This window comes from Perca fluviatilis, chromosome 6, assembly GCF_010015445.1.
Source record: "Perca fluviatilis chromosome 6, GENO_Pfluv_1.0, whole genome shotgun sequence".
Taxonomy (NCBI): Eukaryota; Metazoa; Chordata; class Actinopteri; order Perciformes; family Percidae; genus Perca; species Perca fluviatilis.
Genome location: NC_053117.1, coordinates 40,819,855 through 40,837,542, shown reverse-complemented (window position 1 = coordinate 40,837,542; position 17,688 = coordinate 40,819,855). Strand labels below are relative to the sequence as shown.

At 40.7% G+C, this 17,688-nt stretch overlaps 1 protein-coding gene and 1 pseudogene across 2 annotated transcripts; both read right to left on the bottom strand.

The window, feature by feature from the left end:
* Window positions 1–2,997: 2,997 nt before the first annotated feature.
* Window positions 2,998–16,934, bottom strand: LOC120560177 (serpin A3-5-like). Of its 2 annotated transcripts, none has more exons than XM_039802425.1 (6): window positions 16,797–16,934; window positions 15,234–15,894; window positions 15,023–15,093; window positions 13,962–14,158; window positions 11,235–11,382; window positions 2,998–3,236 (listed from the first exon to the last, which is right to left on the bottom strand). In XM_039802425.1, the coding sequence occupies exons 1-6, from the start codon at window positions 16,827–16,829 to the stop codon at window positions 3,036–3,038; spliced, it is 1,311 nt and encodes a 436-aa protein (XP_039658359.1). In that variant the 5' UTR covers window positions 16,830–16,934; the 3' UTR covers window positions 2,998–3,035. The 2 variants fall into 2 exon arrangements, with proteins under 2 accessions (XP_039658359.1, XP_039658358.1); XM_039802424.1 differs by lacking the exon at window positions 2,998–3,236 and adding an exon at window positions 9,738–11,150 and having other exon boundaries at window positions 16,797–16,932.
* Window positions 3,315–4,705, bottom strand: LOC120560180 (annotated as a pseudogene).
* Window positions 16,935–17,688: the final 754 nt, after the last annotated feature.

Here is a 17,688-nt window from a genome sequence, read left to right as displayed (position 1 = left end):
CAGTTGATACACGCAAGAGCCAAGCTGCCACTGTTTGCTTCAGCAGCATGTGCACAAACATGTGAGTGATGATTACTGTCTGCAGTATTGTACAGTAGAAACCACTTTAAAGGGTAACTTTGGTATCTTTACACCTGCACCCTATTTCCCCTGTTTTTCTGTCTAAGTGAATGTGTAAGATTTAGTTTTTTTAACATGAAACAGCCCAGAAACAATTATCAAACTCCACCAGACTCCATGTAAATAATCAGGACTTTTAGCGTGTATAGAGCCAGCATATCTCCACATGTAAATGGGTGAATTAAGGGTTAATTTCAACCAAACCAGAGTGGTGATTGTTGGAACAGTGGAAAGATGAACCAAGACGGCTTTTGATAGTTTTATTTAGTTTCTGTCCACTTTGAATGAGGTGTGTTTTACGATGATAAAAGTCCTGATTATTTACATGGAGTCTGGTGGAAATATGCTGGCTCTATACACACTAAAAGTACTGATTATTTACATGGAGTCTGGTGCAGTTTGGTGATGGTGATTTCGGGGTTGTTTCATGTTAAAGAAAATGTATCTTACTATTTAACATAAAGGTCTATCTCTGCTCCGACAGCGTTTGGCTTTTTTTTTAACCTACATTATTCTATATCTTTATTATTCTTCTGTATCCTTTTTTCAACACAGAAACGTCATTCAAACAAAACCTTCAGCATGATTAGGAATTGCCCGCTTTTTTTTTTTATAACTTTCTGATTTATCCACATCCTACTACAACACAAGTTGCAGACTGTGTACAATGCAACTTTAAAGGACAATTCCGGCGCAAAAATGAACCTAGGGGGTTAATAACATATGTGTACGGAGTTGACCGTTCTCTGGGATCTGTTTTCATGCTAATCAAATGCGTCTCTAGCTTGAAACAAGCTAACGCAAACTGCTGATTAGCTTAATGCTAGTGTTTTTGTGGCAGAGGGTAGATCGCTATTTCTACCCCACTAACAAAGCTCAAAATAGCACCACACTTCAACTCATTGAGAACTTTGTAAGTGCACAGACAGTTTATTACAAAGATAGATTATAAAGACAGTACCGTTCACGTTTACATGCAGACACCATCTTGGGAAAACAGTCATGACCAGTCGAACCACGAACCATGATTTGTGCTTGTTGCTATGTTCCATGTGTTCTGTGAGTACCTGTCTGTCATGTGTCTTTGTCTCCGCCCATCCCCTTATATGGTCTGCACTTCCTGTCTTGTTAGTTTCCCTCCAGTTCTGCTCTCACCTGTTGCTCGTTACTGTCTTGTCCAATCCTCTGTCTTTCTGTTGATTGGTCTGTGTATTTCTACACCCCCTCTGTTCCTTTGTCTCTTGTCGGTTCGTCTCTCTCTGTTTGTTCCTGTGAGAGTCCTGTTTGTTTGTACTGTAGTTGTGAGTTTGTAAGTTGTAGAGTCAAAATAAGGTGTGTTTTGTTCTGCACATCTGCCTGAAAGAGTCTTGCATTTGGGTCCTCCTGCTGAAACCGTATGTTACTGGTCACTGGTTGCACGGCGTTCGTCCCACGAGATGGGAGAAGTCATGGCAACCTTTAACTAAAGTTGGTAACACAGAGCTAATTAATAACTTTTACTACTTCAACTACTTCTTCCACATTTAACCCTTGTGTGGTGTTCATATTGTTGTTACACGGCCAATATTCCCGGGTCTGGTGGACCCACCACATTATTAGGCTTTTAAATCAATACAGCCATAACAGTTTATGTAAAAATACTTAACAGCTTTAGCTCAATTAACAATGATATATACATCATTTATGGTTTGTATTTGCCATTTACCCCTGTGAGATCACATTTATGATCATATGATAATTTTTTTGTGAGAAAATAAGGAAATTCAATATAAAAAAGGTAAAAAAAAATAGAAACAAGACTTTTTGATCATTATTGGTGCTTATTTCTTAGAACTTAATCAGAACAAGTGAAAAGGCTTGAAATGTAATAGTTTTGTAACTGTGCAGGAATAGCAGGTGCAGAAAAACAACATAGTTTCATAGCACCTACAATTAAATACACTCAGGTCCAGTGGACCCGAACACCTCATATGTAATAGTTATGTGTAGGGAGGGGGGGGGGGTGTACCGTGTGCACTCATTGAAAATAAGTTATGTTCTCCACAGAAAGTGAGCCAAGGCCAATGAATTTGGGTTAGAAGAAATAAATAGCAACATTTTTCATTTAGCAAACATTGAAAACTAGTCCCACAGACCTGAACACCACACAAGGGTTAAGCAATTTCCAGTTTAGAGTCATCTTTTTCCTAAATGTAATATTGCCCAGCTTTAACATTTGTATTATTTAACTTGTCAGTGACATTCATACCAAATTAATCCATTCAACTATTCCTACTAATTCAACAACTTTTTACACATTCAAGCCAGCAATCCAGTGTAGTGTCAGCCTTTGAACATACTGTACAGCATTCACACTGTAGTTCATTTTCTCTATAAGGATTTCGATTATTAGCCACAATGTCTAAACCATCCAAGGTAGACTGACCCCGAGCTGTGAAGTTGTGAAACAAAGTTTCTGCTCCTGTAGAAGACAGAAGTTCGTATGAAATCAACTGTTTCCAGTTTCCAAAATGTGAGGATTTTTCTGCATTAAGTACTTTTATACTATAATATACTCTATACATTTTCTTGATGATACTTCCAGACTTTTACTGAAGTAACATTTTCAATGCAGGACTTGAACTTTTACAGTGTGGAAGTAGTACTTTTACTTTTACCCAGAACCAGAGCGGTTCAAAAAGTGGGCGGTCACTGTTGAGCTCTATTGTATTTTTAAAATCTTCTCTGTTATAAATGAATAGCAAATGCAGATGGAAGTTGATCATATTTCATCCCTATATTATTTTACCTTCAAAGATTATTATATAAAAACTGTTTACACTCTCAATAAAGCAGTAGAGACAGAATAAGTTTTTCGGACTGCTTTATATGAGATGCAACAACTGTGCTCGAGCAAAACACAAAGTCATGATCCATCAGATGGTTGGGTTGATAATCTTGCCCAAGAAGAGGATTTTCTCAGTGTTGCGTTCAATGATGAGGACAATGAACGGACGATTGAACTTCAACACGGGGACAGGGGCCTCGAAGCCAGAATAGAACGCAATGCCGATGCCTGTGGCGTCCGCAGCGGTGGCTCCGGTCTCGTCCACGTCCAGCGTAGCTTTGTGCACAACCTGCGGTGCAACGCAGAGTAAGTGAGACAACAGATGAAGGAAATGTGAAATAATAAAACATGTGCTCTGTTTACTTACTTCTGAGACTGCCAGTCTTTGCTCCTCTGAAATGCCTCTCAAATTTGCACGGTCACCAAACATGTCTGTCATTCCCATTTCTGTCAGCACATCGTTCAGGTTGTAGGAAGTCTTGATGGAGAACTTTGGAATATATACATCATATGTCCAAAAACTTTGGAGGGGGAGGGAGGGAGAGAGAGACAGACAGAGAGACAGAGAGAGAGACAAATATTCAGTGACATCTGACAAGAGCAGGAGTTTCATTTGGCTAGTTGAGGGCCTTAAATAATAATAATGTGCTATTTGAATCACTGACAGACTCAGATTATTATTCTAAGTGTCTGACAACATTATGGGATGGATCCCTACAGAGATAGACCTTTTAGTTAAAGAGGAAGATCCTTTTAGTTTAACATGAAACAGATCTTACTCTTACAAAAAGGTCTCTCTGTAGGGATCCTTTCCTCTTGGGCACCTTTCTTGATACTCAAGTAGAAGATTAAAGCAGATTCACAACAAAGACCACGCAATTACAAAGCAATGAACAACTACAGACAAATACTATTAAATTAAACTCAGTTTGCTTTTCTTTCCAAAACGGGACATGAACGTCGGTCTGCTGGGTCAAAGTCCTTTTAACCTCAAAAATCTGTAAACAGATCTTACATTACTACATTAGATTATTACAGACTGACCAGATCTCATCCCACAGGACCTTCTTACCTTTATAGTAGATGTAGCTGATGAGATACATGACTGTGCTTGGATCCAGGCTTTCCAACAGCTTGTCAATCTTCCCGTTGGTCTTCTCCTCCACGTACTTATTGATGGTATCAGCGCTTTCTGCGGCTTTGGTGAAGTCCACATTGAACCCATCTGTGAAGTATGACTGCTTCAGGGTCTGCAGGAACTCCGGCTTCGGCTTGAAGCGGTTGTCCACGAACACAGCGGTCCCTTCGCTGGCATCATGTGTTGTTGGCCCTCTGGAGGAACCTCTGGAGGAACCTCTGGATTCACATGGTTCACATGGTTCACATCTGTCTGCGTCAGGAGGGAGCTGTTGAAGCCCAGACCACTGAAAAGCTGACGGTGAGTCTCGCCCTGCGCTCCCACGGACAACGCTGCCAAGGCAGCCGACACACTAGCCGGGGAGAAGAAGATATTCTTTCCCTGTGAGTCAGCATGAGCTGCTAACCGCCTGTAGAGTCGGAAGGAAAACTCTTGGTTTGCTTCGTTCACCAGGGAGACGCTGTTGGCGCTGCCGTCCGCTACGGTGTCTTGGCCGGCCTTGTCGTTGCCGTGACCCAAATGATCAGGATGGTGATGGCCTCTGCCCACGCAGATCACCGCTGATAGGACCCAGAGACCTACGGCTGCACGCAGCGTCATTGTGAACTAAGACAAAAGTTTAGCGTCATGGTTTGTTTTAATGAGTAAACTGATTTTGTACTGGAGGTATTTTCTGAAGGGTTAGTGTAATGTGAATCTGATGAGTATGTGGGTTGTTTAGTTACTCAAAGAAATCTGATTAAAAGGGTGGTATTTTTCAAGCTGGACCCCATTTACCTATTCCTTTGTGTCTAACTGATGTGAGAAAAAAAAACTCTTTGAAACTGGTCCAGTATTGAGTGAGAACGCTGTAACCAGCAACTGTGAACCGGGCTGTAATGTAACCCTACAGGACCAATGTTCAGCATCAGTCAGCATCCACTAAAAGTTCTGTTGTTGCTGCTGACAGACTCAGATTATTATTCCAAGTGTCTGACAACATTATGGGATGGATCCCTACAGGATAGACCTTTTAGTTAAAGGCCCCGTTTACACGAAGGGAAGACGCAGATATTTTCCTGCGGTTTGGCCTCTCATTTACACGAAAACCCGTTTAAAAATATATATATACATTATTTGAATAATAAAGCTTTTTAAAAAGAAAAATCAACTCCACCTGAAGCGAAATAAAAGCACACAGCCAGTATAGTTTCCCGACAGCGCCCCCTGGTGTTCAATAGACAGAAACTCAAGCTGAGGGATGCAAGGGACTGTTTTTTCAAGGGGGGTAAGCTTCGCTTCAGAACTCGAACCTCCTATGGCGTCATTTTGATGCTACCAAGCCATCACCTCCCGTTAGCATCCCATTGAGATCTCTATCTCTAACGTATCCGTCAACGAACTAACATCAAAACTAACTATCAAAAGCGTCTTTGTTCCCTTGTCAAACTGCAAAAGACTGAGATTTAATCACATGAGCATAATAAGTTTAAATTAGACGAAAGAAGATACAAAAAAGTATATCTTCCCCCGCTGTTAAAAGGTAATATAGTAACTTTTACTCTGAGTACATTTTTAAGGAGCTACTTTTTACTTTTACTCGAGTAGATTTTTTTTTACCAGTAATTTTACTTTAAGTGACTATATGTGACTTTGATATGTTTCTGAAACTGTATAATTTTTCATCTGATGATCATAACAGCCTGTTCTCATGAACCATTCGTTCAAAAAGCTACGGAAAGTTAAGCACCGTAATTCGTAAGCATTCCACATTTTCTTTTTGCTGTATTCACCACATTGACGGCCGCTGTATAGGAACGCTTGGGGGGGACATCAACATACACTTTCAAGCCAGGGTGTAGAGTTCACTTGCCGGGGAAAACTAAAGCCTTTCAATGTGTGTTGCTTGGGAGTGTTTTAAAGCAAACCACAATCGATGCCTAAATTTAACTTTCGTTGCTGGCAAAATGCATCATTCTTGGTCCATATTAAGTGTTTATCTTTCTCCATTCATTGTACTTATGCGCTGACAGGCTACATGCTGCAGGCCTGCAGGGATCGGGACAAGCAACGTCAGTGCCAATCAGAGCGAACTACTTGTAGAAGGACTGCTAAGGGTAATGATCAATTTCTTACTTAGCATCTGTACATTACAATGATAACTCAGTGTGGCATTAACTGATGTGATTAACCGTATTGACCCAGACATAAGACGACCCCCGACTTTATGAGGAGCAAATCTTTTTTTAATAAAGAAAATACTTGTTTTTCTTATCACATATTCACACAGCCTCCGGTCCATTTCACAGATGACGCTGGTTTGGGGACAACGGTGTGCTTCTTTTTGACTGTTGGCGTTTTTGACAGAGAGAGTTGGAATAATTTTGAAAACGTTTTTAATATTTTGGAGACAAAAAAAGTTCAAATTTTTGAGTAGCAAACGTTAAGTTTTTCAGACGGGTTTTTTAGGCTCTCCATCTCCGTACATCACATCCTGTGACTCCATATTTTCCGGCTGATTGACGACTCTGCGTTCATCACCATCATCTTAAATAGGGAACGACCAACACTGTTTTTTTCACAGGATAGCTACAGTATCTCACAAAAGTGAGTACACCCCTCACATTTTAGTAAATATTTCATTATATCTTTTAATGGGACAACACTGAAGAAATTTAACTTTGCTCCAATGTAAAGTAGTAAGTGTACAGCTTGTATAACAGTGTAAATGTGCTGTCCCCTCAAAATAACTCAACACACAGCCATTAATGTCTAAACCACTGGCAACTAAAGTCACTACACCCCTATGTTAGATTCCCATAGAGGCAGGCAGACTTTTATTTTGAAAGGCCAATTATTTCATGGATCCAGGATACTATGCATCCTGATAAAGTTCCTTTGGCCTTTGGAATTAAAATAGCCCCCCCACATCATCATATACCCTTCACCATACCCCCACATCAACACATACCCTTCACCATACCCCCCCATCTTCACATACCCTTCACCCTACCCCCACATCATCACATACCCTTCACCAAACCCCCCACATCTTCACATACCCTTCACCATACCCCCCATCATCACATACCCTTCACCATAACCCCCACATCATCACATACCCTTCACCATACCCCCACATCATCACATACCCCTCACCATACCCCCACATCATCACATACCCTTCACCATACCCCCACATCATCACATACCCCTCACCATACCCCCACATCATCATATACCCTTCACCATACCTACATATTGGCATGGTTTTATGTCAGTTAGCCTAATAGCTGGTTTGATTTGCATTGAGAGATGATCTTATGGAAAGTACCCCAAGCCAATCTCTAGGTATGGTAAAGGGTATGATTTTTGAGGGGACAGCACATTTACACTCTTATACAAGCTTTACACTTAATACTTTTCATTTGAGCAAAGTGTCATTTCTTCAGTGTTGTCCCATTAAAAGATATAATGAAATATTTACTAAAATGTGAGGGGTGTACTCACTTTTGTGAGATACTGTAATTAATAGTTACTTCTGGCTGTTACAACTACACTACCCACAATCCTGAGCGTTAACAGCAGCCTCTCTGATTGGTTGAGCTCGTTGTTACCATGGAAATATTTACTGAACCTGGGAAAGCTGCTACCACTCAAGTCTCTGAGCGTTTTTTTACAGGGTTGTTCTTTTGTCTTTTTTGCCGTTTTCTAAATGTGTTTTCGCCCCGAATCAAATGCCTTATGGTCATGATTTATCTCGTAGCTGATTGGCTTGGTTCCAGGCTTAAGAGTCTTTATATCAGCATTTAATGAAACGTCCACGGAGATATTGAATGGTGAAAATCAACTCCAGGGCCAAAGCCGTTCAAAAAGTGGGCGGTCACTGTTGAGCTCTATTGTGTTTTTTAAAAGCTAATCTTTGGTATGAATGAATACCAAATGCTTATGGCTGTTTATAAAATGTCATGCCTTCATTATTTTGCGTTCATATCAATCAATAAAGCAAGACTGAGTATGCAAAAACACAACAAAAGTTTTTCTGACTCCTGAGATGCAACAGCTGTGCTCGAGCTGACACGAAGTGATGATCCATCAGGTGGTTGGGTTGATAATTTTGCCCAAGAAGAGGATTTTCTCCGTGTTGCGTTTAATAACTTTTACTACTTTATCTACTTCTTACTCCTCATTTCCACCAGATGCGTGACGGCTGTGGACCGGCTCCGCTGCGTGTCTGCTGCGTGCTCTGCTGTCCATCAATACCATAGACAGTATATATAATGGACCAATAGACCCCGTTGCTCTGGACGGAGACCAGTGAAGGATATTAGAAGTCACCTTTCCGGTGATCTCTTGCTTTACTGCGCAGCCTCCAACTGAGAGAGACAACGTAGATGTGACGTGAGCAACCTGTCTGAAAGTGTGAAGTCTTCTGGTAGCTGTGCCGAGAGAAATCTCAATCATTCCCAATCTTACAGAGACGGAGAGCGTAGGTATATGTAAGGAGATAACATAGGCACAGGCTAATTACTGATCACTAACATGCTAGTTAACATTAGTAATTCAACTTAAACAGCTAATGGAAGTCCAAACTGCCTGTGAGCTTCTCCTGTACTATACGGTAATTCCTCTACTGTGTGACAGTAAGTCTCGTGGTTATGACCCAATCGTTAGCCTATTTTTATAAAAGCGTCTGCTACGGAGCCATAACGTGAGGTACAAGGTAATGGAGCCTTTTATACATTGTCGTGTTTCTTTAGAACTAAACAACGGACAAATAGAGTCTTTAAACACTTCAGATGTAAAGTTATTCGCTGTCAAAGTGACGTCAAAATAAATGGGAGTCAATGGGATGCTAACGGGAGGTGATGGCTTGGTAGCAACAAAATGGCGCCATAGGAGGTTCGAGTTCTGAAGTGAAGCTTACCCCCCTTGGTCAATAACCACCAGGTCCGTGTTTGTCGCGGCACGGCTGCGGACATGACTGACAGCTGTAGTCACGAGGACCCAACGAGATCTCACGAGGACCCAACGAGATCTCACAAGGACCCAACGAGATCTCACGAGGACCCAACGAGATCTCGCGAAATCACGTAGAATAGAACAACCAAACCACCACCAGTTAGTTTCCATCCAGAGGAGTAGAGGGGGAACAGCTGTGCCATGTTTTCAAGGTGTAGTAGCAGGGAAATATGATCAGCCGTGAGCACGGTGTATTTTATTTTGAAAATTAACCGGATATTTATTTTGTTTTTGTGCTCGACTTCCTGTCCCACACTATCTCGCCGGAGCTGTGCCGGAGTCGGAACGCAGCCGTTATGCAACCGGTGGAAATACACACACTGACTTTAATGGAAACCTAATGACTCCACCGCCATTTCGGAGCCGTTCCGCATCTGGTGGAAATCCCCGGTTACACATTCACGTGATTTCCAGCTTTTTCTAAAAAGATATCTTTCAAACATTATTTAAACTTTAACTTTAAACAAATCAGATCATCAATGACAATTACTTCTGCTAAAATGTTTCTACATTCAATGATATTTTCACACATAGATTACTGCATCACAACCTGGTTACTTACTGGAAATACAATTTTAAAACCCATAGAAATATTTGATCAAAAACCTCTGTCATTCCATCAATGTAATATTTTGGAAAAATACAATATGCTTAATTTTGAAAATTTTAAAAACTGTTGTTTAATTCATAAAGTTTTCATGGACTTGCTCCACCTTTGCTTTCTAGATACATCAAACTAAGGTCTGACAGAGGTCATTGTACCAGAGCTTCATTTAGAGGAGATATAGAGATCCCGCATAGAAAAACTACCTTTGGACAAACTGTTCTGTCTATCAGAGGAGGTCATTTTTGGAACAGAATCCCATCAAACATAAGAGAATGTCCAACTTACTGCACATTTAAAAAGCACTTTTAACAATTTCTTAAAAGTTCCCAGTTATGTCATCATTTTGAGTAATTTTATTGATGTAATGTAATCTGTCTGAATGCGTGCTAATGTGTTCCTTGTTTGATATTGTATATTGAAATATTTTTCTGTTTTGCATTATCTTGTATGTTGTTGTTTTCCTGCCTCGGGACTACAGGTGGAAATTAGCATTTATGCTATAACCTGGCTCATTTACAGTCTGTACAGAAATGTGAGATTGTTCATTAATGTGCACTGTCCCGAATAAATAAATAAATTTGTATTATTTAACTTCTCTGTGACATTCATACCAAATTAACCCATTCTCACTTTTTCAACTATTCCTTCTACTTCAACTACTTCTTACACATTCAAGCCAGCAATCCAGGGTTGAACGTACAGCATTCACACTGTCCCGTCAACTTTAAAAATCCAATTCATTTTCTCTATAAGGATTTTGATTATTAGCTACAATGTCTAAACCATCCAAGGTAGACTGACCCCAAGCTGTGAGGTTGTGAAGCAAAGTTTCTGCTCCTGTAGAAGACACAAGTCCGTATGAAATCAACAATTTGAGGATTTTTCTGGATGAAGTACTTTTACTTTTAAACTTTAAGTACATGTTCCTGATGATACTTAAATACTTTTACTGAAGTAACATTTTCAATGCAGGACTTGTACTTTTTACTTAAGTATAGGATTTTAATACCCAGAATGAGAGCGGTTCAAAAAGTGTTGAGCTCTATTGTATTTGTCTAAAGCTGATCTCTGTTATAAATAAATACCAAATGCTTATGGAAGTTGATCATATTTTATCCCTACATTATATTACCTTCAAAGATCATTATATAAAAACTGTTTAAACTCTCAATAAAGCAAGAGACAACAAAACTAAAGTTTTTCGGATATGAGATGCAACAGCTGTGCTCGAGTTGACACAAAGTGATGATGCATCAGATGGTTGGGTTGACAATCTTCCCCAAGAAGAGGATTTTGTCCGTGTTACGTTCAGTGATGAGGACCATGAACGGACGATTGAACTTCAACACAGGGACAGGGTCCGGGAACCAGGCAGACCCCAGCGTGATGCCGATGCCTGTGGCAGCTGAAGCTTCGGCTCCGGCCTCGTCCACGTCCAGGGTAGCTTTGTGCACAACCTGCGGTGCAACGCAGAGAAAGTGAGATGACAGACGAATAAAATATGTGTGAAATAACATGAAACATATGCTCTGTTTACTTACATCTGAGACTGCCAGTCTTTGCTCCTCTGAAATGCCTCTCAAATTTGCACGCTCACCAAACATATCTGTCATTCCCATTTCTGTCAGCACATCGTTCAGGTTGTAGGAAGTCTTGATGGAGAACTTTGGAATGTATACATCATGTCTCCTAAAACATTGGGGGAGAAAAAGACAAATATTCAGTGAATCTGACTAGGGCAGGAGTTTCATTTGGCTATAAGGGCCTTTATGCTATTTTTATCACTGACAGACTCAGATTAGTATTGTCTGTCTGTCAACATTATGGGATGGATCCCTACTGAGATACACCTTTTAGTTAAAGAGTAAGATCCTTTTAGTTTAACATGAAACAGCATCGAAATCACCATCACCAAACTCCACCAGACTCCATGTAAATAATCAGGACTTTTAGCGTGTATAGAGCCAGCATATCTCCACCAGACTCCATGTAAATAATCAGGACTTTTAGCGTGTATAGAGCCAGCATATCTCCACCAGACTCCATGTAAATAATCAGGACTTTTAGCGTGTATAGAGCCAGCATATCTCCACCAGACTCCATGTAAATAATCAGGACTTTTATCATCATAAAACACACTTCATTCAAAGTGGACAGAAACTAAATAAAACTATCAAAAGCCGTCTTGGTTCATCTTTCCACTGTTCCAACAATCACCACTCTGGTTTGGTTGAAATAAACCCTTAATTCACCCATTTACATGTGGAGATATGCTGGCTCTATACACGCTAAAAGTCCTGATTATTTACATGGAGTCTGGTGGAGATATGTTGGCTCTATATACGCTAAAAGTCCTGATTATTTACATGGAGTCTGGTGGATATATGCTGGCTCTACACGCTAAAAGTCCTGATTATTTACATAGAGTCTGGTGGAAATATGCTGGCTCTATACACGCTAAAAGTCCTGATTATTTACATGGAGTCTGGTGGAGATATGTTGGCTCTATATACGCTAAAAGTCCTGATTATTTACATAGAGTCTGGTGGAGATATGCTGGCTCTATACACGCTAAAAGTCCTGATTATTTACATGGAGTCTGGTGGAGATATGTTGGCTCTATATACGCTAAACGTCCTGATTATTAAATGGAGTCTGGTGGATATATGCTGGCTCTATACACGCTAAAAGTCCTGATTATTTACATAGAGTCTGGTGGAGAATATGCTGGCTCTATACACGCTAAAAGTCCTGATTATTTACATGGAGTCTGGTGGAGATATGCTGGCTCTATACACGCTATATATATATGTCGGCGATGTTGCTGCGACCTCTCGGGCGCATCTCCTCCAGTCTGGAGAGGATTGCGGCAGCAAATGCACCACCTGCACCTGTTGTGTCCCTTCCTCCTCCCCCCACTCCATCTCCATCCACCTGCTCCACCAGGAACACATCGCGTATTGCCACACCCGGACCAGATCCCCCCAGAGTGTCCAATCCCACTGTAGTCTCCTTAAGTCCTCTAATATTTCCTCATTTATGTCATCAACACATCCATGATTCATGGAAATGTTGTGTAAAACACAACAAGCCACAAAGAATGCTGCGACTTTTTGAGGACTGTACTGTAAAGTGCCTCCTGATCTATCCAAACACCTGAAGCACATTTTCAGTAATATCTTTCTTTGTTATTATGTATGGTTTGCAAAAATGGGAACTGGATGAGTCCGTGTAGATGAGAGAAGCAAAGTGTATGCGCGTTGTGCACACGCTACATTATGGCCAAGCACGCGCCCCTAAAATAGCATCTGAATAACGCACTACTAACTTTAGACTAGCGCCACTGACTTTAGACTAGCGCCACTGACTTTAGACTAGCGCCACTGACTTTAGACTAGCACCACTGACTTTAGACTAGTGCCACTGACTTTAGACTAGCGCCACTGACTTTAGACTAGCGCCACTGACTTTAGACCAGGTTTTTCCTGGTCAGTGGCGGAATTGTTTTCTGAAACTGCAAAATAGCACCAGGGAACATTTGCGCCGGAACACGCCTCCTTCTTTCGCTGAACCGCCCCCGGGAGCACAAATACATTCCCTAATTTACCGACATGCGTCTGTGGAGGGAAAAGTCTGCTGTGCGTCAGGTGCAAAATAGGAATGATACATGCGTCGGTGTACAAAGTCAATTGCGCTGAGTGCAAGATAGGGCCCTAAAAGTCCTGATTATTTACATGGAGTCTGGTGGAAATATGCTGGCTCGATACACGCTAAAAGTCCTGATTATTTACATGGAGTCTGGTGGAAATATGCTGGCTCGATACACGCTAAAAGTCCTGATTATTTACATGGAGTCTGGTGGAAATATGCTGGCTCGATACACGCTAAAAGTCCTGATTATTTACATGGAGTCTGGTGGGTTTGGTGATTGTGATTTCAGGGCAGTTTCATGTTAAACTAAAAGGTCTATCTCTGTAGAAATCCTTTCCTCTTGGGTGAAAAAAATACTTAATTAAGTTGATAAAAAGTTAATAATATAATAATACATTTTATTTATCGGCACCTTTCTTGATACTCAAGGACACATAAACAAAGAGTAAAAGATTAAAGCAGATGCACAATAATGACCACACAATTACAGACCAATTAACAACTACAGACAAAATCTTTTAAATTAAACTCCTGAGTGACAGTCCTGTGTTTGCTGGGTACCTTATTCAGTGTCAAACGTTCCTCATATTAGAAGCATAAATTAAGATTCTCCCAACCTGGGTGTCACCAAAGCCTTCAACCATTTGGTGACGTGGTTTGGGGAAATGCCGTTCTCCAGCGTTGCCATGACGTCAGGCAACATCAGCAGCATGGAGTAGGAGCTTTTGAAGGGCAGCTGAAGGACCGTCGTGTTCAGATCGCGGTCGTGATAGGTGTAGAAATCATCCTCCATATTCATCATGTCGACTGAAACCTGGACGATGACAATTTAGGCAAGGCAAGGCAGCTTTATTTGTACAGCACATTTCAGCAACAGGGCAATTCAAAGTGCTTTACATAAAACATTAAAGAGCAGTTAGAAAACAATTTAAAACAATTTAAAAACATTAATAAACAAATTAAAAACATTAAATTAAATTGATAGTGCAGTATAAGAATAAAAGTTACAGTGCAGTATAAGAAATTAAAGCTAATAAAATAGATTATTTAAAGAAAAGCAACATCAAAATGTGTGTCTTCAGTTTAAACATGAAGACACACAGAATGAACGATGATGCTTAATTGGACTGGGACTCAAATCCATTCAGCCCTTTTTCTCTCAAGCATGTCTATATATAAAGTAAAACGTGTAGTATAAAGTGTGTACAGTGTGTAGTATGAATTGTGTATAGTATAAAGTGTGTAGTATAAATTGTGTACAGTGTGTAGTATGAAGTGTGTACAATGTGTAGTACGATGCAAAAGGGTTGAAGAAAGCAGAACAAATTAGGGTGTTACAACTATCAGGTCTTCCCAAATTGTGTTAACAGTATGTATCCTTTTTCTCGTCAAAAAACGGCAAAAAGGTTGAAAAAATCAGCAGATGTCAACAACAAATTAGGGTTTTATCTACTATCAGGTTTTCCCAAATTGCGTTAACGGCATGAAAAATACTTTATATATCTTTTGTAAATAAAGAATTCCCAACGGACCCACGGTGTAGTTTTGGGCATAACCCCGAATGTTTACGATGTCTGACTCTGCCCCTGTTAATTACTCGGGCTAGAAATATATAATAATATAATAAATAATACTAGAAAAAATCATTTTTTTCTGTATTAAGAGAGAAACTCTGAACCTTGGTGTTCTCGTCCACGTTGAAGTCATCCTGCTCAGTGAGCTCAGGGTCAAACGGAGTCTCCCACTTTCCTGTTAGACAATGAGCAGAAATAAAACACAACTTGTGGTTTGATACGTTCAATTTAACCTCCAAATATGTAAACAGATCTTACATTATTACATTAGATTATTACAGACTGACTAGATCTCATCCCACAGGACCTTCTTACCTTTGTAGTAGATGTAGCTGATGAGATACATGACTGTGTTTGGATCCAGGCTTTCCACCAGCTTGTCAATCTTCCCGTTGGTCTTCTCCTCCACGTACTTATTGATGGTATCAGCACTTTCTGCGGCTTTGGTGAAGTCCACATTGAACCCATCTGCGAGGTACGACTGCTTCAGGGTCTGCAGGAACTCCGGCTTCGGCTTGAAGCGGTTGTCCACGAACACGGAGGTCCCTTCGCTGGCGTCCTCCTGAGATGTGTTGTTGGCCCTCTGGAGGATCGTCTGGAAGACCTGGTTCACATCTGTCTGCGTCAGGAGGGAGCTGTTGAAGCCCAGGCCACTGAAAAGCTGACGGTGAGTCTCCCCCTGCGCTCCCACGGACAACGCTGCCAAGGCGGCCGACACACTAGCCGGGGAGAAGAAGATATTCTTTCCCTGAGAGTCAGCATGAGCTGCTAACTGCCTGTAGAGTCGGAAGGAAAACTCTTGGTTTGCTTCGTTCACCAGGGAGATGCTGCTGGCGCTGCCGTCCGCTACGGTGTCTTGGCCGGTCTCGTCGTTGCCGTGACCCAAATGGTGATCGGGTTGGTGATGGCCTCTGCCCACGCAGATCACCGCTGATAGGACCCAGAGACCCAGGGCTGCACGCATCGTCATTGTGAACTAAGTCAAAAGTTCAAAAGTTTATTGTTTGTTTTAATGAGGAAACTGTTCACCACTAGCCTTCAATGTATACAGGTGAACCCCCTAAACAGGATTCACCACTTTGCCTAACCGGGAAAAAACTCCATTCACATTGACCGTCATCACACACACTTTACACAATAGTAAGTTCGATAAATAACCAACCAGTGAGTCAAACCAGCCAGGACCACAAATACTCCTCAGACCTCTTACCAATACTCGAAAATGTACAAAACATGTGAATCTCCCAAGAAATTACACCAGACACAAGTTAGAAAGGCTGTCTGGCTTCTTACCTCTACGACCAGAGAAACAACTCAATGCAAATTAGTAAAACCAAACTGGTGCAATACCAATTAGACTTTAAGTAACAAAAATATAACTCAAATGCTAAATACTACGAGCCTCCACTTTGTCATGAACCAGCTCAAATTCAAGACAAAAGAAGGGAGACCACACCGAATTACAGATTACATTAAAGGGGTGGTTCAGAATTTTAATCAGAGGACCTCATTTCCATGTTAGCCAGTGTGTTATTTATCAGTGGAGACCGATTTTAACACGTTTCATCCAGTACTTCCAGTAGCAGAGTTCACTAGTGCTAGGCTAGCTCAAGTCAACAGTATCTGCTAGCCTACCACTATAAACAGTCTTACCCACTCCACAGTACATCCACAATTGTTAAATCATGAATATAACAAATAATACGAAAAAAAAACATCAATACATTGATTGAACTTCCAGAAGGAGAATAAGTAGAGTAAATCTTGTCATCTCTAAAGGATTTACAGTTCCAGTGTGCACAGTTACATCTCAAACTCAATGTGTTAAACTGTATTTAACTGTTGGCAGAGTATTTGAACTTGTATGTGAAAGCTTACCTTCTCCTGGTTAAAGTGCAGACAGAGAAACATAGTCTGGACAAAGAGAGATGTTCCTTTTTATAGGATAAATCAGAGAAACTGTACTTTAGCATTGTTTATTCTGTCTCAAAGTCTTATTTGCTCGGCCCATGCATTCGTTCTGTGTAATCATGTTTTACCGTAACTCACGTCAAACTGAGGCTGCAGCAGATAAACACACAAGCCATGAACCGTTGGACCAATTCAACCCTACAGGACAAATGTTCAGCATCAGCTTTCCTGTAATTAAAGGCTGCCCAGATCTCAACCTTTTGTAACTGCACACAGCTTGACAACATCCTGGAAATCGTTTTTCTTAGTTAGGCTGCTGTACAGTGTTCACAGTAAATAATAAGACTCAACATATATTTAATGTTACGAGTTCAGGACTGAATCCCACAAAATGTGTGTCTGTGTGTGTGTGTGTGTCTGTGTGTGTGAGTATGTGTTTGAGTGTGAGGTTGTGTGTATGTGTGTGAGAGAGAGAATGTGTGTGTGAGTGTGTGTGGGTCTGTGTGTGTTTGTGTGTGTGTGTGCGTATGTGTATTTGTGAGTGTTATGTGTGTGTGTGTGTGTGAGTGTGTGTGTGCATGTGTGCATGTGTGCATGTGTGTCTGTGTGTGTGTGTGTATGTGTGTGTGTAACTGAATTACTAAAAAAAATGCAAAGGCCGTTTGAAGGTTTTGTGAACTTGTCTCCCTTTTTTACAGTAGGTCTAGGGTTTTTTACCACCAAACGCATTTTGGAAGAAAACATCTGGTATTTAAATCATCAAACTCAGTAAAAAGCAGCTTTGTAAAGCAGGTCTGGTGTTTGGCATTGGAGATCGATTGACAAACCAGTATTTCATTTTAAAATGATTTTATTTACT

What these genes read in the sequence shown, in the direction of transcription:
- LOC120560177 (XM_039802424.1), bottom strand. Translation starts at nt 16,829, where the DNA reads ATGTTTCTCTGTCTGCACTTTAACCAGGAGAAG. An exon ending in TGCACTTTAACCAGGAGAAG is followed by an intron (nt 15,895 to 16,796) that starts GTAAGCTTTCAC and finishes CTTTTGACTTAG; the next exon opens with TTCACAATGACGATGCGTGC. An exon ending in CAGCTACATCTACTACAAAG is followed by an intron (nt 15,094 to 15,233) that starts GTAAGAAGGTCC and finishes ATTGTCTAACAG; the next exon opens with GAAAGTGGGAGACTCCGTTT.